The sequence below is a fragment of the Erinaceus europaeus genome, chromosome 8 (assembly GCF_950295315.1).
Source record: "Erinaceus europaeus chromosome 8, mEriEur2.1, whole genome shotgun sequence".
Taxonomy (NCBI): Eukaryota; Metazoa; Chordata; class Mammalia; order Eulipotyphla; family Erinaceidae; genus Erinaceus; species Erinaceus europaeus.
In genome coordinates, this window is record NC_080169.1 from 75,614,819 (window position 1) to 75,641,690 (window position 26,872).

The 26,872-nt window shown below is 37.4% G+C and overlaps 1 protein-coding gene across 3 annotated transcripts in view; it reads left to right on the plus strand.

The window, feature by feature from the left end:
- Positions 1 to 26,517, plus strand: part of HBP1 (HMG-box transcription factor 1) — a 30,251-nt gene extending 3,734 nt beyond the window's left edge. For 2 of the 3 annotated variants that reach the window (XM_007528315.2, XM_007528316.2), the window contains exons 2-11: positions 7,053 to 7,239; positions 9,271 to 9,499; positions 13,097 to 13,238; positions 14,005 to 14,116; positions 14,232 to 14,344; positions 14,893 to 15,049; positions 16,442 to 16,586; positions 19,800 to 20,117; positions 23,784 to 23,925; positions 25,451 to 26,517. In XM_007528315.2, the coding sequence (XP_007528377.1) occupies positions 7,053 to 7,239; positions 9,271 to 9,499; positions 13,097 to 13,238; positions 14,005 to 14,116; positions 14,232 to 14,344; positions 14,893 to 15,049; positions 16,442 to 16,586; positions 19,800 to 20,117; positions 23,784 to 23,925; positions 25,451 to 25,468 (1,563 nt within the window). In that variant the 3' untranslated portion in view covers positions 25,469 to 26,517. Of the gene's footprint in view, positions 1 to 2,332; positions 2,408 to 2,494; positions 2,562 to 7,052; positions 7,240 to 9,270; positions 9,500 to 13,096; positions 13,239 to 14,004; positions 14,117 to 14,231; positions 14,345 to 14,892; positions 15,050 to 16,441; positions 16,587 to 19,799; positions 20,118 to 23,783; positions 23,926 to 25,450 lie in introns of those variants that run through there. The other variant, XM_060196397.1, reaches the window with a different exon arrangement.
- Positions 26,518 to 26,872: the final 355 nt, after the last annotated feature.

The window sequence follows — 26,872 nt, forward strand, 5'->3', positions numbered from 1 at the left end:
GTCAGCATAAAATAAATCAGAACTTGATGTAATATTTTGCTCAGCAAAAGGAAGGAGTCTAGTCTGGGCAGCAGAGAAGAGTGTTTTGAAACCATGTAAACCTGTGGGATGTATCTTTTATTCCCACTGTAATTTTAAGTAGACAGGTTCTGATTCCATTTACAATTAAGAAAACAGGCACAGAGTCATGTAGGGAGTATTATTTTATAGTGTATTTCTACCAATACCACCCACTAAGATACTATGTTTGCATTTTAGTCCCATAGTACAGTGGCAAATTATAATTGCCACTTTTTGTATTATGATAGAAATGTATGAGAGAAGGAGTGACAGACACTGCAGTCTGCTCCACTGCTCATGAAACGTCTCCCCTGCAGGTGGGAACCAGGGGTCTCTAGCCCAGGTCTTCATGTATGGTAACTTAAAACATTTTACTATTGTACCACCACCTGGCCCAGAAATATTTCTGTGAAATTCACTTTTATTTTTTTTATTTCCCAGAGCATTGCTCAGCTGTTACTTATGATGGTATGGAGGATTGAACCTGGACAATCTTTTTTTAAATTTCATTAGAAATACTATAAAAAGATCTGCACTAGAGCATCCAACTGCTTTTGATAAAGTTGTAGAATCTCATTTTAGTTTGTAGTTATATAATACACTTAAAACACTTCAATTCCTTGTTTTGGAAATAAAAACTTAATTGCAGATTAACACCCTCCAAAACTATTGAAGCTTGGTGAAGAAATGCTTCAAGATTGGGGGTAAATGTAGAAGCTCCTTAAGGGTAAAATTAATGAAGGAAGCATAAGCATTTGAAAGTAGAAGTATAATCTCTGTTGCAGTGTGTGTGTGTGTGTGTGTATACATATATATGTATACACATATTTCACAAAAGAAAATGACCCTGTCAGCCATCAGACTTCTGTTTTCCTCATCCACAACAATCCTCTGTTCACAAAGCTATTTGAGACTCCTATAAAATTGGATGAAGTCTGGGGAAATGTTCTTCATATAGTAGGTACTCACTTAATTCCTTTTTACTTTAATTCCTTTAATTCATTAATTAATTTAATTCAGAACTTTAATTCCTTTTTCATTCATTGATATGTAACAATTTCTACTACTACTCATATTTTGAAAATTTTGTGGAATTAAAACACCTAAACTTAATATAAGCAATTTAGAGAACTCACATAAAATGTGTCTTGGTCTACTAAGTAAGGAATCTGTTCTGATAATTCCAGCTAACTTTTATGAGAGTTTTTACAAAGGAAGCCTGGAACCAGTGGATTATATAGCTAGAAGTTGGGAATGTGAGTACAATTTAATACACTTTCCCTTATTACATTTATATTATTATATTATTTTCCCTTGTTATAGATGTTCCTGTATCCAAACATAGTATTTCAGTATTGATTTTGTGTAAATACAAAGAATATTATTGTTCTAGCTATGTGAGGCATTTATTAAAATATTTCCAGGGGTCCCTGTAGTTTGACAGTTGCCTATAGTAAGTACTAGCAACTCTACTCCAAGGATTTACTATTGCTCTTTTAGACATTGTTGCAAGCTATTTGCTAGCACAGTGAATTTTCACAATAGCTTGTGCAGGTGATTTTTCTATTTTCAGTTTATAAACAAAGCATAATTTTATATGTATGTATTTATTTATAGAGCACTGCTCAACTCTGACTTATGGTGATGCTGGATATATTAGGCATAGAATATCTATAACCCTTATGCTATCTCTAACCCAGGGCATACATTTTTGGAATAAATTGTCCAGAGTACATAGCTAGTAAGAAGCATATCAAGGGGAGTCGGGCTGTAGCGCAGCGGGTTAAGCGCAGGTGGCGCAAAGCACAAGGACCGGCATAAGGATCCCGGTTCGAACCCCGGCTCCCCACCTGCAAGGGAGTTGCTTCACAGGCGGTGAAGCAGGTCTGCAGGTGTCTATCTTGCTCTCCTCCTCTCTGTCTTCCCCTCCTCTCTCCATTTCTCTCTGTCCTATCCAACAACGACAACAACAATAATAACTACAACAATAAAACAAGGGCAACAAAAGGGAATAAATAAATAAAATAAATATTTATAAAAAAAAATTTAAAAAAAGAAGCATATCAAGTGGGAGTGGGCAGTGGCGCAGCAGGTTAAGCGCACATGGCACAAAGCTCAAGGATCCCGGCTTCCCACCTACAGGGGAGTTGCTTCACAAGTGGTGAAGCAGGTCTGCAGGTGTCTATCTTTCTCTCCCCCTCTCTCTTCCCCTCCTTTCTCCATTTCTCTCTGTCCTACGCAGCAACAACGACATCAGTAACAATCATAACTACAACAATAAAACAAGGGCAACAAAAGGAAATAAATGAATATTAAAAAAAGAAGCAAATCAAGTATATAAATTCAGGTACTTTAATTTCAGCATTTGCTAGTGTAGGAAAAAGCAAATCGATTTTTCTAAACTAAAATTGAATATTTTCTTTTTTTTAATCAGAGCACTGCTCAGCTCTAGCTTATGGTGGTGCTAGGCATTGAACCTGGGACTTTGGAGATTCAGGCATGTGAGTCTCTTTGCATAAACCATTAGGCTATCTTCCCTGCCCAAGATTAAATATTTTATGCCAGTCTGTCTGTCTTGCCTTCAAACCATCTTGCCTTGTGGTTATACTGAATTCTATTCTTCTGATCTTGTCCAGAGCTTTGCTAACTCTCAGTTTGCTCATAAATTTCTAATTGGGAGATCTTCCTTCCTTCCTTCCTTTTTGCAGAGCTATGACCACAAGCTGTATCTTTCCACTAAAATGTAGATTTCTTAAACATAGTAAATTTACTAGTGAGGGCCAACGTTGCAACTACTGTAGTGTTTTAAATGTAGTTTCGTGTTAAAAATTTTTTTAATAAAGTTTGTCAGTCATTTGTATCCCACTGTTTCTTACACTACACCTGAGAGTCTTTTGAAAGCAAACAAGAAATGGAACACAGATCTGTACCCTAGACAAAATAAATCAGATTATCTGGTGGTAGGGCCTGGGCATCATCTTGTTGAAGCACACATGATTGTGTGCTATGAGGGCTGAGAATAACCGATTTTAAATTTACCTTAATTTTTGTTGTGGGAGGATAAGAGGTTCAGAATTACTATTTATACTTAAGAAATCAGTTTGTTTCACATTCATTGTAAGTACTGATTTTATAGGAAATTATCCCCACCAGATTTTCTGTAATGTGTACGCTTAACCAGGTACACCACTGCCCGCCTCCCCCACCAGATTTTCTATATCCATATATTAAGACTGATACTTGGGCCAGCAAAATAGCTCTCTTGGATAGGGTGCTGTTTTGCATTGTGTGAAACCCAGGTTCAGGCCTTTGTTCCATTGCACTGAAGGAAGAAACATCAGTACTGCAGTCTTGGTCTTTTCACACTCTGCCTCTCTGTTTCTACCTTTTAAAAAAGAAAAAAAAAAGACCGTGATTAATTATTACATGACCAGCTATATTAAACTGGAAAAGCGTTATTTGTGAAGGTCTCAAACATCTGTTTTTTGATAGATTATTATTAACTTTAAGTAATGAATTGATAGGTGGCAGACCATGATTAATTATTATATAACCAGCTGTACTAAACTGGAAAACTGCTATTTGTGAAGGTCTCAAACATATGTTTTTGATAGATTACTATTAACTTGAAGTAATGGATTGATAGGTGGCTTTTTGTTGCCACATGTTGGATAAATTCTTGTATTTCCTAGGGATAAAATTGGTAAGGCTGTTAAGCTGCCTAGTGTCCTTGTTAACAATCTTTAATGATTGTTCTGTTTAGGTCACCAAGTGTCCACAGTATGTATAACATAGCTCTTTGTCACCTTATGGGTAGAAAATATATATATTTTTTGATAGGACAAAGAGAAACTGAGAAGAGGAGGGGAGACAGGGAGAGAGAGAGAGAACTAGAACTGCAACACTGCTTCTCTGCAGTTGGGGATTAGGGTTTTGAATCTAGGTCCTTCCTCATGGTAGCATGTGCATTTAGTTGTATGTACTACCCTTCCACCCCACCCTACCTCCCACCCCCAAATAGATGTTTTTAGAAAGACCTTTTAGAATTCTTAAGTCAATTCCCATTTATTCTCACAAGTACTTTAGAAGGAAAAGAGGGCAGATATCATGAGATCTGTTTTACAAATAGGTAATGTATTTAAATGAATCAAAACCCAAGTTTTACACCTAACAACGCAGTGCCCTTTTCAATATACCTTACCCTCAATATTGAGTACGGTTCTAAAGCAGTGCCCAGGATATTTGGGGGTGGGGGGTGGGGGTGCAGGCAGAAATAACCTAAAAATAACAGACAGGAAATGAGTTTGCACTGAAGTGAATGCAGTTTGGCTATAGGTATCAAGACCCAAAGAAAATGTTACTTGCTACTCACCCACAAGTCCAGGAATCTGAAATCTTTTTTGATGAACAGTAACTATTAAAATAGTTTTTTTTAATGGCAGGAAAATGCCTATTAACTTAATATTGAGCTAGTGATAACTACTATGAAGTAGAAGGAAGCATTTTATTGTGGGTATCTGTACATGAAACATTGGTTGGATAATACACCAAAATAACAAAAGATAGCACACCAAAGTTGTAATAAATAAGGTGAAATGCTAACAAGATCTAAATACTTCTTATATTCCTTTGTTTAAAACATGACTAGTTTTGGAATTGTACCACTCTTATCCCACAATCTTGTCGATCATTATTAAATCACTGATAAAATAAAAAATATAAAAAAACATAAGTAATTTTTCTCCCATAGTGGCTGTATATTTTGTAGTTAGGTAAACATGTCATCATAAAAAAGGTTTATGAGAAACCTTTTGTAGGAAAAGAAATTGTCAGTGTTAGTGAATATGTGATGACTTAGAAAACTAGCCAGTAAATATCTTTTCACTACATTTTTTGGTCAGTTAAGTTTGAGGTTCTGACTTTTAAGTTACAGATGTTGGGAGGAATGCTATATTATTTCTTTTTCTAATTTGTGTAATTCATATTAGCTCAGAGCTGTTTTAAACATGAGATTTGAAGCAGCACCTGAGAAATCGTGACATCATCTGGTGGCTGTCACCCATGTTAAATTACTAGTTGATCACTGAAGGAAGATAATAGGACCGTATTTTATTTTCAAAACAAAATTTAGTTGATAAACCTTGCTGGAAAATGATTTGGTGTATTAATCAGTATTTTCCTTTTTGAAATTTTTTTAAATTAAAATTTTATTTTTATGTATTTATTATTGATAAGAGGCACAGAAGTAGAACATCACTGGTATAATGATGCCAGGGCTATTATGACCTCATGCTTGCAGGTCGGTTGATCTAGTTGCTGTGCTGCCTCCTGGGCCACAACCTATATTATTTTCTTCCTTCTGCTTGGATGAAGGTGGATTTACTATTTGTTTTGTACTTTAGTATGTAGCTAAATTCATCTTTATGGAATATCCTATTCAGGACAGATGTACATTATTATGAATAGGTTCTGAATTCTCATTGAGAGTAGAACCAAGAAATAGCTTACCTAAAAGAAGGCTCATTTTATTATGCCCAAGAACCAAGGTTCCAGCCCCTACCTCCAAATTGGTAGTACCATGTATAGGAGGAGCATTAATGAGTGATGGAGCTGTATCTCTTCTTTCTCTTTCTCTCCCTCTCTTCCTACCTTTCTGTTTCTATCTATTGAAAGGGAAAGGGGAAAAAAAACCACAGTAATTCAGGTTCCCACCTTTGTGTGTGTGGGTGCTTCACAAGTGATGGAACAGTTTTCAGGTGTCTCTTTCCCTCTTTCACTCTCTTAAAGACAGGCAGGCAGACAGGCAAAGAAAAAGATGGCTACCCCATTTCCCCATAACCCCACCCCACCAGGGAAAGAGAAACAGGATGGGAGTATGGATTGACCTGCCAACACCCATGTTCAGTGGGGAAGCAATTACAGAAGCCAGACCTTCTACCTTCTTTACCCCGTAATGACCCTGGGTCCATACTTCCAGGGGGATAAAGAATAGGAAAGCTATCAGGGGAGGGAGTGGGATACAGAATTCTGGTGGTGGGAATTGTGTGGAGTTTTACACCTCTTATGTTTTTTGTCAGTATATCCTTTTTATAAATAAAAATAAAAAAAGATCCTCCAACTCTTTAAAAAAAAAAAAGAAAGAAAAAGATGGCTACCAGAATCTGTGGAGTTGTTGTACACGAACCCTATAGATAACCCTGGGGGCATGGAAAGCAAAACAATGAACATTATTTTTAGAACTTTTTTACTTTTATGGTAAGTCCAACATGTAGCTATTTTAAGAAACTATTGAACCAGGAATGTGGCTCAGTGGTAGAGCACATGCATTTGTTGGAGGCACTGGATTCACTTAACATCATAAAGGACAGAGTAGTACTCTGTTCTATCTTACACAAAAACTAAACAAACAAACAAAAAACCTTTTTAAATAAGTGACTTGAACATGTGTTTGAAAAATGTGAGTTTACGTGTATTAATAAATTTGCTTTCAGAAGATAGGAAATACCACATACTTGCTAAATAGAATCTCAAAAAAAAAAACACTTATTCAATTTCTCTTCAGTCTGAGGAACTATTTTCTTTTGAAATTTGAACATGCAAGCAAAAGCTGTTTGCTTTTTAGTAGTTGGATCTGAAAGAGATGCTAAATTAAAGAACTGCAAACAGTTGTGTTAATATATACATATATATTTTTTTATCAGAACACTGCTCAGCGCTGGCTTATAGTTATGCAGGGGATTGAACCTGGGACTTTGGAGTCTTGGACAAGAGAGTCTCTTTACATAACCACTATGCTATCTGCTTCCTAAATTGTAGCCCAGATATAATGGAATTGTCCTGGTTTAAAGAATTTGGGTCCTGGGGGGGGGGTAAAAATAGGAATGCGCGATTAAACTAAAGATACAACATTGTGATGTACTTGAATGATGTTGTTACTTAACCAATTTCCAAATCACATGACTTGACTTTTTTTTTCTTATGTTACTTTTAAGTCAGAGCACCATAATAACATGGTGTGGGAAGTGAAGACAAATCAGATGCCTAATGCAGTACAGAAACTCTTGCTGGTAATGGACAAGAGAACTTCAGGAATGAATGACTCATTGGAGTTGCTGCAGTGTAATGAAAACTTGCCATCGTCACCTGGATACAATTCCTGTGATGAGCATATGGAGCTTGGTAAATGCAATGAAAAGTTTCTAAGGCACTTCATTGAGGTTTGGATTGATTTTAGTGTTTAGCAAGCTTTACCACCTATCTTGAACTACTGAAGCACTGAAGTTTTATTTATTTTTTAAAAACTATCTCTGTTTTTAAAAATTTTTAACTATCATTATTAATTGGATAGAGCCAGCCAGAAATTGGGGTGGGGGAGAGGAAGAGAGACAGATACCTACAGCACTGGTTCACCACTTGTGAAGCTTTTCCCCTGCAGGTGGTGACTGGGGGCTTGAACCCAGCTCCCTGCACACTGCAACATGTGCACTCAACCAGGTGTGCCACCACCTGGCCCCCTGAAGTTTTATACATTAGTTTTTGATGTTTTTTTCTAATGCTTGTAAAATACTGCTTAAAACCAATTTTTAAATGTTAAAAACAAATAGATTTAAGCAGTATAAGACTCATTTATAATTTTTTTTTTACTAAACTGCCCTAATTTGTGAATAAAATTGGACTATTAAACATCATAAGGAAACCATGCTGTGTGACTTCAGAAGACATTAATTATGAAATACCCAGTGAGCTCAGCAGGTTGGCCTCCTTTTATGGCCAGTTTGTTGGTATGTGGAAATTGCAGTGGACTTTTTTGACATTTGATCTAACATTTTGTGGTCATCAATAACTGCTAAGTTATATGTGATGTAAGAGGTGTGTGGGTTTCTTGAGGTAAGGTTTGGAATTGTGTTGCACTGAGATGTTGACAGTGAGTACTGCCCAACTTTTCAGTTGAACTTTGCTCTCCTTTAGTATGCTGTTTTCCTTAGTGATCACAGTCTGTGAGAAGATGGGGTTATCCTGATTTTACAAAGATGAAACCAATTATGTTCAGCTGCTATTTGGGAATTTCTGAAAGACAGGATATAATCCCCTCCTCGTCTCCATGGCTTCACCACTCTAGGCCAAGTTTTTCAGAGGGCAGACTACTGGGGGGGGCAGTGGGGGGAAGGAAGACAACAGAACACCAAAACTTCCTCCATGCTGGACGGGGGGCTGGGTTCAAACTTGGGTTCATGGCAAAGCAGGTGTTCCCCCAGGTGAGCTGTTTCCAATAGTGCTGGATGATCTGTTCATTCCCCCAACCTGTGTGTGTGTGTGTGTGTCTGTCTGTCTGTCTCTCTCTCTCTCTAAATCATTGCCAGGGCTTCACCACTCCAGCCTAACTTTTTCAGGTAGACAGAGACAGAGGAACAAAGGGAAAGATCACAGGACCAAAGCTTTCCCAGTATGGTGGGGGCTAGGCTTGAGTCTGGGTTGTGTACATGACAAAAGCAAGTGCCTTCCCAGGTGAGCTTACTTCCCTAGCCCCAGGACATAATCTATTTGAATGTCAAAAGTTTGTCTGGACCCTGTTATTATTCACTGAGTAATGATTGCTATTGTGCAATCAATACAATTTTAGTCAGATACTGGATTCTCCACCAGCATATTTCAGTTTCTAGGAGGAAGTTAGGAACTTAGTGTGTCAAAGACTTGTACCATCTGTTAATAGTTTCAACTTAAAATAGTTTTTTGGCTAGGGAGATGCTTAACAGTAGAGTGCCAGACTTGCAGCAGTGTGGTCTCAGGTTCATTGCTTGGTACCACATATGTTAGGGAGGACTTTTGCTCTGGTCTTTTTCTCACTTATAAATATATATATTTATATATATATATACTTTAAAAAGTAGTTAAAAGACCTCCACAGTGTACCCAGTTTAGCAAGAAACAGTTCTGTAGGTGTCTCTTTCCCCTTTCAATTTTTTTGTGTCAAAAAGTAAAGTATTTTTACCTAGTGGGGGTTATATTGTTATGTGGAAATGTTATGCATGTACAAACTATTGTATTTTACTGTGGACTGTAAACCATTAATCCCCCAGTAAAGAAACTAAAAAAGAAAAGCATTTTTAATTTGTTCTTTTCATAGGATTAAACGTATTTGAGAACTTGTGTAATTATAATATTATTCTTTTATCATTTTATTTCTATAATTTTGGATGTGCTTATTTTCAGATGACCTTCCTGAACTTCAGGCTGTTCAAAGTGATCCTACCCAATCTGCCATATACCAGCTAAATTCAGATGTTTCCCATCAAGAATATCCAAGATCATCTTGGAACCAAAATACCTCAGAAATATCAGAAAATACTTACCGTGAAAATGAGGTGGATTGGTTAACAGAATTAGCTAATATTGCTACCAGCCCACAAAGCCCACTTATGCAGTGCTCATTTTACAACAGGTAAAGATGTTGGCTATGTTTTTACATAAAAATTACTTTCAAAAAGATTTTTAAAAATAGTTTTAAGGGTAGTAATACTGTTAATTATCAAAATAGTTACTTGAGAGAACTTAAAGTCACTAGAATTAGATTTCTAGTCTTGAATTGATAAAACTGTCCTACTTAGTATGTGCTCATTGTTGGAGAATTTGGTAAAAGCGATGAGAACAACAGTGAAAATATTTGTAAATGTTTTATTAAAGTTCTCAAGAATAAGACCGAGTGATACTATTATTGCATATTTCTTTGTATAGAAATGAACATTTGTGTTTTTCTGGAAAACCGTAGTTAACAAACTTTTTATCAGCCTTCACTTTGGTTTCATTTGGCCTAGGTTTATTTCTTTTCACAATATGTAGATGACATTATGTTATTCATGTTTGCTAATAACAGAATGCACTGCTATGGTAAAAATGATTGTTTAACATACCTAGACCAGAATTTAAGAAAAGTTTTGCTGTGAAATTATGAAAGCTTCCAACCTACATTCCTAGAGAAACCTAAGTGGATTAGTTTTCATTAACCCTAAAATTATAAGATAATAATATGCATATTGACTTTGATATATATCTTAGTTTGTAGGCAAGAAAAATGCTCAGGTACTTATGTGGGTGGACAGACCACTGTGATAGGTGATGTAGGGATAATGGAATTTTGGTAGTGCCCTAAGTTAAATAATTCTTTGTTAAGTAATAAAACATTTTTAGTTATGAAGTTGTGATTTTCTTTCAACATGTCACAGAGGCTGCTTTTCTGCTATTCAGTAAGATATTGGTATTGACAAGAACAAATTCAATTTAATTAAGCTCTGTTGAATTCATGAAATTTCCACAGGGGGAAAAATTGGCCTTTCAGTGTGTTACTACTCCCTTCATTGTCCCAGTTTTCATTATATTTTTAATAGCCAACATCTGAGAATTTTGCTGTAATTAAAAAGCAAAAACTCTGATTTTACTATTGAGCTTTCTTTTTCTCTTCACTTCTATTTTAGAGCTAATACTTTTCATGTTCCATAGAAAAGTTACAATGAATAATAACATAGTTCTTGAAAAGTTGAATAAACCCTTCACAAGCAAAACTAATATAAATAAAAATATAAGTAAAGGAGAATCTTTCTAAAGATGTCAATTTATTCTCTGCAGCATTTTCTATGCTTCCATTCTTCCTAGGGAACAAGACCAAGAGGCACACTCTGCTGTCTTGCCTGCCTTCTAACTCTTATCAGTGGCTGTTCATGCAACTTCTTGTAGAATGTTAAACAGTGTTAGTTATTGAGCTTTGGATGTCTGAAGTCATAACTGTACAGTACCGAGGGGTTGAGGACAGGTAAAATTTATACTATCCCTGCATAGATTGAGGGATGATGAGACCAATGGTATTCATATTTTAGACACATTTAGCATGCTAATTTTTATAGTATGTTCAGTCCATTTATATTTTAGAACAGTGCATTAGTCTTTTAAATGGCTAAGTAGTAGAACTGGTAAAATTAATTTATTGAATATCATGAAGGCAGGGATAAACCTGGGGATCTTCAACAGTTAGGCCATTTTCTAGTACTTTATAAATATCTAGTGTAGGGGAGAGAGAGTAATGTTCATGCAAACAGATTTTCATGCCTGACACTCCCAGGCTCCAGGTTCACTCCCTCACAATACTATAAGCCAAAGTTGAGCAGTGCTCTAGTAAAAGGGGGGGGAAAAGGCCATGAATATCAAAAATGTATAACCAAGGATGAGGATGAAGTATTCAGTCATTGTACATTGAATCCAAAATTAATTGGAGTATGCTAAACTGTATGGAAGTTGGAGGATTTTTTTTTTTTACTTTAAGAAGTGATATACAGGGAGCTGGGCAGTGGCACAGTGGGATAAGCTCACATGGCACAAAGTGCAAAGACTGGCGTAAGGACCCCGGTTCGAGCCCCCAGTTCCTCACCTGCAGGGGAGGGGGTTCCCTTCACAGGCATGAAGCAGGTCTGCAGGTGTCTTACCTTTCTCTCCCCCTCTGTCTTCGCTCTCGATCTCTCTCTGTCCTATCCAACAATAACGACGATAACAAGGGCAACAAAAGGGAAAAAATAAAAAAAGAAAAAGAAAATTTAGAAGTGATATACAAAGTACAGTTTCATTAGATGCTCATTTAAAAATTGTACCATCTATAAAGGGGAGAATTGGAAAGCTTTTGCAGAATTGGAAAGTTACTCATCTTCCCTTTTAAAGAAGGTTGGACTGAGGAGACAGCATAATGGTTTTATGAGAATGACTTTAATGCTTGAGGCACTGAGTTCCTAGGTTGAATCCGCAGAACCACCATAAGACAGAGCTCTGGTTAAAAAAAAAAAAAAAAAGACAGTGGTCCAGGAGGTGGTGCAGTGGTAAAGCTTTGGACTCTCAAGCATGTGATGTCTCTTTCTCTCTCCTCTCTTTCTCATAAATAAGTAAAATCTTTAAAAAAAAAAAAAAAGACAAAAAAAATAAATATAGATATGATTAATACATTAATATCCTTTGGTTAAGGACAGTGTTCCTAATTGTTTTTTTAAAGAGATAACGATATAATGGTGTGGGACCTTCAGGTGGATTTTTTTTCTTGCTCCTAGATTTTTTAAAAAATTTCTTTATTGGGGGATTAGTGTTTTACAGTCAGCAGTAAATACAATAGTTTGTACATGCATAGCATTTCTCAGTTTTCCACATAACAATACAACCCCCACTAGGTCCTCATCTTTTTTCCAGGACTTGTACTCTTCCCCACACACACTCCATCTCCCATAGATTTTGTAATCTTTATGCTGCTTTCCAAATACCTGACTTAATTCACATTACCTGTCATCCTTATGAGCTTGTTTCTTAGTATCATCTCTTGCATGAATTGCTGATCTTTTTGTAAGGTGGTACAGTTCTTACTATGTTCCTACAGTCTGAAGAAACCATTTTGTAGTGAAAAAACTTTTGAGGGGATAAGGGTAGAAGTAACATTTTTAAAGGTGATCCTGGGAGTAACCATCAATTACCTATAAATCCTTTGCAATAAGCTTGCATTAGGAAATAAAGTCCACTTAAAAGGAGTTAAAATATAAAATAGAGTGTTTTATGTATTTTTACGTAAAGTCGTTCTTCTGTCTGTCTGCTTATGTATTGATGGTGGAAAGATAGCTATCACTGTTCACATTAAACTTAGATCGCTGTTAATACTGAGACTTGCTGAGTACATCAAAATAGAAGACAGGAGGAGGGATCCTTACATAGCTGTATTCATACCTTTATGAGTGGAAATAAACACATTTATATATACTTAACTGATTATAAAGATAAGTGAAACACTAATTTAGAATTGTAAATATATTATCAAGTCTGGAAGAAATTGTATTCAAAATTTGTGCAGAAGGCTTGGTTAAGAAGTTTACTCAAGGATTAGCCTATTACAAATTAAATTTCATTACTGATGTTTTCCCTTTAGTGCCTTATGTGTAATAATTGGTATTTTGATTATGAAGTTCTTAGCAAAAAGAAAGATCCTTAGGGACTTCAGACTAAAACTGCTTCTTTGTTTTAGATCATCTCCTGTACACATCATTGCTACTAGCAAAAGTTTACATTCCTATGCACGTCCTCCACCAGTGTCCTCTTCTTCTAAGAGTGAGCCTGCCTTCCCTCATCACCACTGGAAGGAGGAAACACCAGTCAGACATGAAAGAGTGAGTTTATGACAATAAATTTTTACACAATTTGCGCAGTAGTTGCAGTATATTAATTTCCTTCTCTCTGAAATTCTTTGAAACAAAGCACAGACTGATGAGAAATAGTGTGCCTTATTTTTCTGTTACTATTCTGGATTCCCCCCACCCCAGTCACTGGGGCTTCACCACACTGTCGTCCACCGCCCCCGCCCCCCCATACACACACAATTAAGAGGGGAACAGCGGGAGAGAGGGAAAGAGACCATAGCGCCAAAGGTTCTTCCAGTACAGTGGGGCCAGGCTTGAACCTAGTTTGCATATGGCAAAACAGATACCCTTCCATGTGAGCTGTCTTGCTGCCTGGGTTAGATTATGTTATGCAGAGCACTATTATGTGTTAAGACAGTTCACTACTGGGGCTGAATGGTGGTGCACCTGGTTGAGAGCACACATTACCATGTGTGACCACCCTGGGTTCTCACCTGTAGGAGTGCTGCAAATGTCTTTCTTCCCTTTCCTACTTTTCCTCCTCTCTCAGTTTCTCTCCTATCAAAAAAGTTTATTAGCAGTGACAACATATATTTAGACAATTTAAAGTTTTATAATATATAAATTTAATGTATTTTTTAATATATTTATATTATATATATATTTTCACTGTGCTGCCTCCTGGACCCACAAGTATTATATCTTATGCTTAAATTAATAACAAGAGCTCAATCAATCAGATACCAATGAAATAGGTTAAAAGTTGAAAAGTTTAAAATTTTTTTTCTCTCTATAGGCAAACAGTGAGTCAGAATCTGGTATTTTTTGCATGTCCTCCCTCTCAGATGATGATGATTTGGGATGGTGCAATTCCTGGCCTTCAACTTCCTGGCACTGCTTTTTGAAAGGTAAAAAAAAGGGGGGGGGTAAGGCAGGGGACTTTTTTGTTGTTGTTTATTTTGTTTTTTAATAGCTTATGTAGCACAGCTGTCACATACCTAATATTTTTTACTTCAACATCAGGCACACGGCTGTGTTTTCACAAGGGAAGCAATAAGGAGTGGCAGGACGTTGAAGATTTTGCTAGAAACGAAGGATGTGATAATGAGGAAGATCTTCAAATGGGCACTCACAAGGTTTGTTTAAAATTCTTAAAATTTCTCAGATTTCTTGATACGAAACAAGATTTGTAAACCTATAGGAGTATTGTCTACTTTTATATTTGAATGGTATCTTTTATTTGAGTTAAAAGATTTGTGACTACTCATTGGTTAGCTTGCTGTATAGTAATATATTTTGGAATAGGGAACTGGGCAGTAGCACAGCAGGTTAAGCGCACGTGGCGCAAAGCGCAAGGACCAGCTTAAGCATCCCAGTTCGAGCCCCTGGTTCCCCATCTGCAGGGGAGTCGCTTCACAGGTGGTGAAGTAGTTACACATACACATACACACATTTTGGAATAATTCCCACCAGTTATTATACCCATCTGCATTATTTAAATTTGAACAAAGGTCCTTGTTTCAGTCTGCCTTACATTCTAGTGATTGGTATATGTGCTTTTTTTACTATTCATTTGAAAGCTCCTTAAAGATTGGAACCCTGTCTTGTCAAAGTCCTGCATGTAATAGGAGCTTCACAGCATGTTGGATTGAACATTGCCAATTCATTCACTCTATATTTTCAGGGCTATGGTTCTGATGGTCTGAAGTTGTTATCACACGAAGAAAGTGTATCATTTGGCGAGTCTGTACTGAAGTTGACTTTTGATCCTGGTACAGTGGAAGATGGCTTACTTACTGTAGAGTGTAAACTGGACCACCCTTTCTATGTTAAAAATAAAGGTAGGGCTTTAACTTGGGATTTGTAGTAATAGTTAAAAGAAGTCTTCAATATGTAATTGTGTTTCATACATAATTTCTGGTGATTAAACAAGAAATTTGAAGGAAAATGCCTCTCAAGCTAAATATAACTTCCGTAGGAAATAGTTTATGCTAATACCTAATGCTGCTTAATACATAGCAGTAATTAATTGGAGTTATACTTCTTGATAGTATGGACAACTTTTAGGTTCATGTAGCATACTATATTAAGCTCTCTGTTATCTGGACATAGTTTGGGGAATGGAATATTCTAGTGAATGGCATTCTGGCTTAGGAAAGCAGATGTGCTATGCATACCTCAGTCACCTTTCAGAGCCATTTACATGAAGCATAGTTCATGGCTTCAGTCATCATCTACCAGTATCCTATAGATTTTTGGAAGTACTAATAGAATCTCCATATGAGTAAAATATTTAAATAGTTTTGGAGAGCCCAAAGAGTCTTGTTATATGTGAGGCCCAGGCCTGAGCCCAAATAGTACATATCAGTTGCCACAGTGCCAGGAGTAGCTTTGGTGCTGTGGTTTTTCTCCCTGTCCTACCTGAATGAAATAATTGTCCTGGAAACAGTGCAACTGTGTATCCTTTGAGGCTCTGGTTCCACCAAAAAAAAAAGTTATGGAGAACTTCTGTATTATTTGAAAAATATTCTTCCCTGGAATAGCTGCTTGGGAGTGGTGTGTATCTGTGAGTTCCTTGTTTATGGAGTCAGCTGGCGGAGTCTGAGTGTAATACTGCTTATATGGAGGACCAGCTATCAGTTCATATAGGGGTTTTCAGATGCACAATAGGAACCCCAGCTATTAGCTGTTCAGGGGTCAACTGTTAATTGCTTTTTTATTGTAAACATGACTTGTGTTAGAAAATATCTTGGGGGGGGGGGTCAGGCGGTGGTGCAGTGGGTTAAGCGCACATGGCGCAAAGCGCAAGGACCAGCGTAAGGATCCTGGTTCGAGCCCCCGGCTTCCCAGCTGCAGGGGAGTCGCTTCATAGGCGGTGAAGCAGGTCTGCAGGTATCTGTCTTTCTCTCTCCCTCTCTGTCTTCCCTTCCTCTCTCCATTTCTCTGTCCTATCCAACAATGAACAACATCAACAATGGTAATAATAATAACCACAACGAGGCTACAACAACAAGGGCAACAAAAAGGGGAAAAATGGCCTCCAGGAGCGGTGGATTCATGGTGCAGGCACTGAGCCCAGCAATAACCCTGGAGGGAAAAAAAAAAGAAAATATCTTGGAACTTTTGTTCAGTAATAGTTTTCTAAGACTCAGAAATGGTATGTATGCTATAGTAAAAGGATGCTTTCTGTCAATCCCCATCCTTTATGAAACTTTCATTTGATTTACCTTTAGGTTGGTCATCATTTTATCCAAGCTTGACTGTGGTACAGCATGGCATTCCATGTTGTGAAATACATATTGGTGATGTATGCCTACCTCCTGGACACCCCGATGCCATTAATTTTGATGATTCAGGTGTTTTTGATACATTTAAAAGGTAAAGTTGGAATCTTGTTTTTTTTCTCCTTTAGCTGTCAAATATTTATATTAGACCCTTAAGGACTAGAAAATTATAACCAACTACTTTAGAGGAAGTATATATGTAATTAAAAGTATTAAGTATTTCAAATAAAGTTAGGTTGAGGTTATATAAGAAAGAAAGAAAGAAAGAAAGAAAGAAAGGGAAAGAAAGGAAGAAAGAGAGAAAGAAAATAAACAACAGCTAGCACAGGGTATGGCACAGGCCTACAAGATTGGGAGCAGGAGATAACTTACCCAGTAAAGTGCATGCCTTCCCATGTGCTAGGCCCTAGGTTAGAGCCCTGGCACTCTACTGCAACCACCATAGTAGACAGCACTGATATGTGTACAAGGGCTGGGGCAGTGTGTGTTATTAAGGTGTTTGCTCTCTTTCTCTATATAAGAATAAAAAATTGAGCGTTGGAAACCACTCACTGGTACAGTGTTCACACAGAGTCCCAAACTTACTCTATAGTGCTGCTTAAACACACACAGTTAAAAGATTAGAGACTTTTTTTTTTTATTATTACTATTCTTATATATGCTCTAAAAACTGTAGGGAAATGATAAAATTTTATGATCTAATATTAAGTATTAGGATGTAAACCACTGATAACTCTTCATAAGAGTACACACTAATGCAAAAATATTGAAAAACGATTTTATCTGGTAACACTGAATATCAGCAGTTCTGTTATGAATACGTTAGGGAAGTAAATTCTTGAAAGAAATTTACTAGTACATGCGTGATCAAGTACATAATGTCACTACTCACTGACAAAAATTGTGATGCAGTGAAACTCCTTTTATTTATTTAATAGATAATAGAGTGAAAGAGACCAAAATTTCCTTCAGGATGATGAGGTCCAGGCTCGAACCTGGTTCCTGTAACATGGCAAGATAGTACACTACCCAAATGAGCTATTTTACTACTCTAGTGCAGTAGAATTCTTAGCAATGGAAAATGAGCCTTAGCTGTGTATTTCAAACATAGATCAATTTTAGAAATGTTCAGTATATCATGTTACCATGTGCAAGGACTCAGGTTCAAGCCCCCAGTGCCTTCCTGGGGGAAGCTTTACAGGCAGTAAAATAGGCTGCAGGTATTTCTCTTTTTCTCTCATCTCTCCCTTTATCCATCTGTTCACTGTCTCTATCATAAAATAAAATTTGAAAAAGGACGAAAAAAAAATCACCAGGAGTGGTGGAGTTCGTGTGCAGGAACTGAGTTCCAGTGATAACTATGGTGGTAAAAATGATAAGGTATACCTATGTTAATTAAGCATTAAAAATATTCGGTAACTCCATTTGTACTGGATCACATCTTTGTAGATATTGCTGATAAAATCATAACTAATTACACTTAGTATGCAATCGTTACATAGTTCATAGAGTACATGTTATACATTTATGTCAGAGAGCCCCAAGATTTCCTCCAGGTTTAGTGATTAATTGGGAAGAATCACTGGATACAGAATATATCCATATACATGTTTCAGATTTCTTGGTGTGAAAGGATACAAAGCAAAATCAGGGAAAGAAAAAGCAAGGGATGAAGCTGGGGGAAAACTAGGTTTCTAGGAGTCCTTCCCTAGTAGTCACTGAGTGCATCTTAATTTCCCTCTTAGTGGGGAGATGTGAAAGCTCATTGTACACTTAGCACTCAGAGGTTTTAATCAGGAACTGGCCACATACACCTTACTGGGCAGGCAGCATGCATGATTGGTGGGAACAAGTAAATGTAAAAGAAAAAGGAATTAACAAAGTTGGGACAAAGGAGGATATATATATCTTTAGTCTGCAATCTACATTGCTTTAGTTTTCACCTAATCTGGTGATTATTTGTTTAGTTTGAGGTTATAAGCCAGTGGCAACATGAAGTACCATGACTATTAATGAGGAAATCTATATTGTAGGTGGATAGATTTGAGTTGGATCTCATAGTTGCCTTGTCCTTGGGACCATAACACTATCTTCCTTAGCCTTTCATAAAAAAGACAGTCACTATGCCAGTTAGTTAAGAAATTATATATGCTTATTTCTATGCATTTATAGATTTGAACATAACAAAGAAAATACAGCCTTTCCTGTGAGTTTTCATTTGACTGTTTTCTGGCTGTATTACGTGGATGACCTTTTGGGGAGACTAATATATGTATAACTGTTAGTAACTAAACAAATGACCTAAGTTACAAGGAATTTTAAATTTCTTTATTTTATAGTTTTATGCTTTTAGAGGTTAGTAACCCAGATTATAAAATTTGTCAAAAAGTGAATATAAAAGATAGAATTATGTGAAGTCTGGAGTTGACTTATAAGTAGATTATGTAAAGTACAGTGAATTCTCTAGAAAGCTCTTAAGTCCCTACCCCCTGACCCTCTACCATACCAAGCCATTTTTAAAATCTGTGATTCATAGTGGTTTACAGGATTTTAAGATTGCAGGGTATAGTTCCATACTGGAGTTCTGTGCCCCAACCATTCTTAGTTCTCTCAAACTCTTGGAGACAGTTTGTGTGCTGTTTTTTTTTTTTTTTTTTTGCATGTTCATGTGTATCAGTTCTCTAGCTTCCACATGACTACAACCACCCCCATTAGTTGTTTTTCATCTTCTACTTATTTTGTTAAGCATGATCACATCCAATTCCAAAGTACAGGATATCATCTTTTTCAGAGTAATAAATACATATATATATATATATATATATCCATCCCATAACTTCTTTAGCCAGTCATTTGTCAGTGGACATTTAGGCTGCTTCCACTCTTTGGCTATTGTGAATAATGCAACTATGAACATAGAGGTGCACATGTCCCTTTGAATTAGTGTTTCCATGTCCTTTAGATAAATGCCTAAGAGTAGTTTTGCTGGATCATAAGTAATTCCATTTATATTTAAGGGCTCTCCATATAATCTTTCAAAGATGCTGTACCAGTTTGTATTTCCACTAACAGTGATACAAGTTTTTGGTTTTTTTATTTGTACTCATTGTAGTTTTTTAAAAATAATTTTAGCCAGTGCACAGTTGAACTTTCATCTTAACATGCAACTCTATCAATGGCAGTTATGTTGGTAGCATAATAAAGGAAATGTATAATTAGGTGTTAAGAGTTTTGTAAAAATCCTCTTTTTGAAAATGATAAAGTCTAGGTTGAAGTAAAATCATGTTATTTTCATTATTTCTTTTAGCTATGACTTTACGCCTCTGGACTCTTCAGCAGTCTACGTGCTGAGTAGTATGGCTCGTCAGCGTCGTGCATCTTTGTCTTGTGGAGGACCTGGAGGTCAAGACTTTGCAAGATCTGGATTCAGTAAAAACTGTGGCTCACCTGGGTCATCACAGATCTCTTCCGATTCTTTATGTGCTAAAGCTGTCAAAAATCACAGCTCAGGGACTGTGAATGCCACTTCTCCTAACAAGTGCAAAAGACCAATGAATGCCTTCATGCTTTTTGCCAAAAAATACAGAGTTGAATATACTCAGATGTATCCAGGGAAAGACAACAGGTACATTTATAAACTGTAGTTCACAGTAACTGATATAACTAAATATATTCAATAGCTTTTATTATCTTAAGCAGAAAACTTATTAGGCTGACTTTGAGCAAAAAGCTTCAAGTGAAAGGTTTAGGGTAATGTTTAAATTTTTAATAACATTAATACTACATAGAAAGTTGGGATATCTAAGTAATTATCTGCTTTCTACAATAATAGTATTGTCTTAATTTTAAAAGTCACAGTTATTCTGGAAGATTGACAGTTTTGTCTTTATAGAAAAGATTCACACTTGTGTGAGATTTTTTAAGAGTGGCAGAGAAAGAAAAGTGGGGAGGAAAGTCACAGCACCAAAGCTTTCTTTTTTTTTTTTTTCCTCCAGGGTTATTGCTGGGCTCGGTGCCTGCACCATGAATCCACCGCTCCTGGAGGCCATTTTTTCCCCCTTTTTGTTGCCCTGTTGTAGCCTCGTGGTTATTATTATTACCATTGTTGATGTTGTTCGTTGTTGGATAGGACAGAGAGAAATGGAGAGAGGAGGGGAAGACAGAGAGGGGAAAAGAAAGATAGACACCTGCAGACCTGCTTCACCGCCTGTGAAGCGACTCCCCTGCAGGTGGGGAGCCGGGGGCTGGAACCGGGATCCTTAGGCGGCCCTTGTGTTTCGCGCCATGTGTGCTTAACCTGCTGCTCTACTGCCCACATGCGCTTAACCCATTGCCCAATGTGGTGGTGGCTGGGCTCAAACCTGGTTTGTCCACATAGTAAAAGCACACTATCCAAATGAACTATTTATTATGTAAGATTCCTAAGGATATACTTACTTTACAAATATTGTACTGCAGAATATATAAACGTTAGCATTTTGGGGGCCAGGTGGTAGCGCAGCGGGTTAAGCACAAATGGTGCAAAACCCAAAGACCGGTGGAAGGATCCTGGTTTGAGCCCCTGGATCCCTACCTGCAGGAGGATCACTTCACAAGTGGTGAAACACATCTGCAGGTGTCTTATCTTTCTCTCCCACTCTCTGTCTTCCCCATCTCTCTCGATATCTCTGTCTTATCTAGCAGTAACAGCAGTGGCAACAATATAATTAACAACAGCAAGGGCAACAAAAGAGGGAAAATGGCCTCCAGGAGCATTGGATTCGTAGTACAGGCACTGAGCCCCAGCAATAACCCTGGAAGCAAGAAAGAAAATCGGCATTTTATAATAACTGCCAGATTTATCAAAAGGCTAAACTAAAGGTGCTGTCTACAGAGCTCAGGAATAAAATCTAATTCTAGTTCTTCCTACTCTGCTATCACCTCATCACAGAGTCCTCTACTGTTCAGTCCCTCCAAAATCAAGTTCTCTACATATTAAAGTTACCTTCTTATTTTTTTTTATTTTTGTTGTATTTATTTAGTCCCTTTTGTTGCGCTTATTGTTTCGTTGTTGTAGTTATTATTTTTGTTGTTACTGATGTCGTCATTGTTGGATAGGACAGAGAGAGATGGAGAGAGGAGGGGAAGACAGAGAGGGGGAGAGAAAGACAGACACCTGCAGACCTGCTTCACCGCCTGTGAAGCGACTCCCCTGCAGGTGGGGAGCCGGGGCTGCAACCGGGATCCTTACGGCGGTCCTTGCGCTTTGCGCCACGTGTGCTTAACCCGCTGCGCTACCGCCCGACTCCCTTAAAGTTACCTTCTAATGTCTTTCTACTTCCCTGACAATCAGAAACTACTACTTCCTTTACCCTTGATAGAAGTCAGATGACTTGCCATGGACAGGTTTGAATGTATCAGGAACTTAATTTAAAAGAGAATTATTTTATGAGACCTGAGCCTTTGCATATCTAATTTGAGAATTGAAGATATCAGTATAAAGAAAAATGTAATTTAGTAGAGTTACTTTTGTAGTTACTCTTCCTATCAAGTGCAGTTGGATACCTCTAGCTTTCATATCAGTCATTGTAAAGTAAATTGTATGTAGGTGGTGCAGTCCTTCCATCCTTTTGTTTGGAGCAAATGATATTTGTGAATAAGAAATAACTTCAGATTTGTATCTTACAGCTTGACTTCTTTCCCTTTGAAAATCAGGTGACACACCTGATTGTACATTTTTTAAATATTTATTCCCTTTTGTTGCCCTTGTTTTATTGTTGTAGTTATTATTGTCATTGATACCATCATTGTTAGATAAGACAGAGAGAAAAAGAGAGGAGGGGAAGACAGGGAGAGAAAGATACACACCTGCAGACCTGCTTCACTGCCTGTGAAAGTGGGGAGCCGGGGGCTCAAACTGGGATTCTTAAGCCGGTTCTTGTGCTTTGCACCACCTGCGCTTAGCCTGCTGCGCTACCGCCCAGCTCCCTGAACGTACATTTTACAATGCACAAGGACCCAGGTTTGAGTCCCCAGCCCCCACCTGCAGGGGGAAAAGCTTCACAAGTAGTAAGGCAGTGCTGCAGGTGTCGTGTCTCTCTGTCTCCCCCATAACTCTCGATTTCTAGCTGTCTCTTACCTAGTAAAGATATAATTAAAAATAAAGACTTTATAATAACTGTTGAATTTAGAGGTATGGAATTTAGAGGTTCAGAGAGAAAGTAAGAACAAATTCTCAATACAAAGTGAAAACACTGGGGCCAGGTGGTGGTGCACGTTATAGTGCTCAAGGACCCAAGTTTGAGCCCCTGGTCCCCGCCTGCAGGGGGAAAGCTTCACAAGTGGTGAAGCAGTGTGGCAGGTGTCTGTCTCTCTCCCTCTCTATCATCCCCCCCCTTCCCTCTCAATTTCTGACTGTCTCTATCCAACAGATAAAGATTTAATTTAAAAATTATATACTGATAACATTAAGCATTGTCTTCTTTAACATGTTTGATTTTTTTTAAAGATTTTTTTAATTAATTTTATTTTTGAGAGAGATGAAGAGAGAGACACAAACACCAGAGCACTGCTCAACTCTGGCTTATGGTGGTGCGGGGGATTGAACCTGGGACTTAGGAGCCTCAGGCATGAGAGTCTGTTTGCATAACCATTATGTTGTCTTCCCTGACCATGTTTGATTTTTTTAAAGAAAGATTTATTTATTAATGAGAGGGAAAGAGAGCCTGAACATCACTCTAGCATACAGATACCAGGGATTGAACTTGGGGCTTCAAACTCAGTGCCCTACCCACTGTGCCACTTCCCAGGCCACTTAACTATCTTAAATAAATAAATATACTATAATACATACAGTGGTAATTTAAAATAATTCTTTAGACTAAGTTTTATAGAGCATGCAGTATTGTTCAACTATTTGCCATGTCCTTTCACAACTGGAAATACTGACATTCCATAAGATTTTAACTGCCAAGATTATGATGAATGAACTATGTCACTGAGGATTTTACTGGAATGACTACTGCAACCTTGACCTTTCCCTTTATGCTGGACAAAACTTTTGTCTTCTAACTTGAATTCTATCCTGACGTAAATGAATTTGACATTGAGTTTTATGAGAAATTCTTGCCTTTAGGGGCCAGAGATAGTGTGATTAAAAAGACTTTCAGTGCCTGAAGCAGTTAAGGTTCCTTATTTGATCCCCAACACCAGTAGAAACCAGAGCTGAGCAATGCTGTGGCTGAGAAAGGGAGGGAGTGGGGTAGAGAGAAATGTTCTTGTCTTCATCACTGTGTAAATATTTATCTTATAGAGCCATAAGCGTGATCCTTGGTGACAGGTGGAAGAAAATGAAGAATGAAGAGAGGAGGATGTATACATTAGAAGCAAAGGCTTTGGCTGAAGAACAAAAACGTTTAAATCCTGACTGTTGGAAAAGGAAAAGAACCAATTCAGTAGGTTTCAATCAATAGTTGCTTAAAACATTATCTTGACTTATCTCCAGAAACAATACTGGCATGTTGCAGCAAATGTTGAATAACCTCTACAACTTTTCATTGATTCTGTTTCTCAATATATGTTAAAACCCAGTGTTTTAATACCATCCTTTATAAGGCAAAGTAATCTCAATACTCAGTGCCCTTGTTTACTGTTAAAGATACATTCTATGGGAGAGGGAGTGAGGTAAAGAAGAGCACCTCTAAGCCAGAGACAGTACTGGGGCGGGGGGTGGGGGGTGTCAAACCTAGTGCCTCACACATGCAAGGAATGCTATGGGGTGAGAAAGTGGAATGTAGAATTTCCAGTTGAGATAGAAACGGGTATTATTAACTCAGTACTATAGCAGAGAAACAGTTTTTCATTCTGGGTTGATGTATTTCAATAGCTTTTTTTGGTTGGTCAGGTGCTTAGGAAGATGTGGTACCACAGTTTTTTAACCTTCATGAAGATTTCTGCCATTTACACAGAATTTCTAGACTAAAAACCTCAAGAAGGAAAAGAAACAGGCCCAGGGAGATTGGTAAACAAACTTGTACCAGGGAAGTATTTTATCTTGGATAGATTGGATTCTCAAAACTTTTCCATTACTAAACCAGCCCCATTACTAGATCAACATCTTTTAAGTTAGAGGTTTCCCCCCCTTCCTCCCCTTCCTTTTTTTTTAGTTACAGGAAAATTTCATGTGACAGAAGAGAATGTGAAATATAAAAGTGAATGAGTGACATTAGAACTTTGCAGCAGGAGGGCTGACAAAGGATATTTTGAATTCACTATGTGAATGTTTTGTTTCTTTATAGCTTAGAATTTTCGTGTTTTTTTTTTTTTTTTTTTTTTTTTTGCCTCCAGGGTTATCGCTGGGGCTCAGTGCCTACACTACAAACCCACTGCTCCTGGAGGCTGTTTTTCTCATTTTGTTGCCCTTGTTGTTGTTATAGCTATTGTTGTGGGACAGGACAAAGAGAAATTGATGGGGAGAGAAAGACACCTTCAGACCTGCTTCACTGCTTATGAAGCGACCCCCCCCCCCATAGGTGGGAAGCCAGGCCTTGAACCGATATCCCTAAGCCAGTCCTTGCACTTTGCGCCATGTGCGCATAACCCCTGTGCTACCGCCCAGCCCCCAAGATTTTTTTTTAAAAGGAGTCAGATTCCAATATTAGAGGGTGGTGAATTGAAGTTCTTTATTAACTTTTCTACCATGGGATAGGACTTCGCCATGTCTCTTTTCTGTTTATCATTGTCTAGTGCTTTGCTTTCATAAATTTTCTAGATGGCCTGAGTTATAAGTTATTAGAAACCCTTTAAAAATCTCCACATTTTGAGTTTCCACCCAGACCACTCTGAATGCTCCAAATTTAAAATTTCCAAAGCTTGAGAAAGACATTGTTACAGACAGTATTTTACCCATCTTAGCATCCACAGATAGAGATACTATATTGATTTGTAAACATTCACTGAGTTTTAATTTTATCTTCACAGGGCTCACAGCAACATTGAACCAGGATACTTTGGATCTTAAGTCTGTATTTGCATAAATACTGACTGTTGATGAAAAGACTTAAGAAGATCAAGGTCTCATCACTTGTCCTGAGTTTCTGACCATAAGATAGTGATAGCTTTGAGTCTTGAAATGATTTAACAATATGAGTGAGGATTTGCTTTCTCCATTAGAACAATTAAGTAAGCTAAAACTATCAACATTGTAAACCAAATTGCCTTATTTTTCTTCCAAACTTCATATATGTCTATCAGGTAATATAGGCTTGAAAATTGATATCCTGTGGTGCTAAAAAGTACAGTAGAAAAAGTGTATACGTTTTATTTTAAATTGTACAAAAGGGGAATTTAAAAATATGTAACTGCTGTTTATACATTGGCTCCTTACTGCTTATTAATCTGTATTGTACTCATAATGGAACGAAACAGAAGCTGGGAGTTGGCCTTTCCACATGGCTCAGCATCTGTGCCAAACACGGGCGCTTCTAGTCTGGCCAGTGCCAAGAGGCTACTAGAACGTGGCAGGTGGAGAGTTTCAGTGTCCCAGCACATGAGCCACCTGCTGCAGTTCCCAAGAGCATGCTGAGTTTATGCACCAGGTGGCAGCACCCATCCATTATCTGCAATGGAGAACTAGGCCACAGTAAAGTTAGTTAATAGCATTGGATATAGTCACTGTAATGGTGCTATTAACAGTTGACACCATTGTGTTTTTTTAATGTTGTGTTCTATATCTCCTCAGTCACATATCGTATCTTATTTTTGTCATCATATCTTTATGGTGGGGGCAGACTTTGCACTTATTATAGTGCAACACTTGCACTTTACTTTTCCTCCAACTGTCTAAAATTAGAGCAAATACATTGGCAATACAGCTGCTTTTGCTCTGAGCTACAATCATGGCTTTTCATGTTACTTACCAAGTGGTGTTTCTGGTTAAGAATCACAGCTGTAAAATTGATTTCAGTTCATTACACTTCATGATGTTGCCCCTAAATTTTGCACACTATATTCTTGTATATTATTTCAAATAAAATTTTTAAAAAGTTGTTTATATCTCCCTTCTTCTAATGGATCTTGACCGAAGTTTATATATGTTTTCTCAAAAAAAACAAGCTCATGGGATAGAAAATACATTTAAAAGCTGTGGCAGAGATTTAAAATGGTAAATTAAAAAAAGGCAAGGACAATAAAGTTATTTATAAAGCATTTTTGTCAAGTAGACACTGTTTTTATTTTTTTTTTAATTTTTTAAATATTTATTTATTTTTTTCCCTTTTGTTGCCCTTGTTGTTTTATTGTTGTATTATTGTTGTTGTTGTTGTTGGATAGGACAGAGAGAAATGGAGAGAGGGAGGGGAAGACAGAGAGGAAGAGAGAAAGATAGACACCTGCAGACCTGCT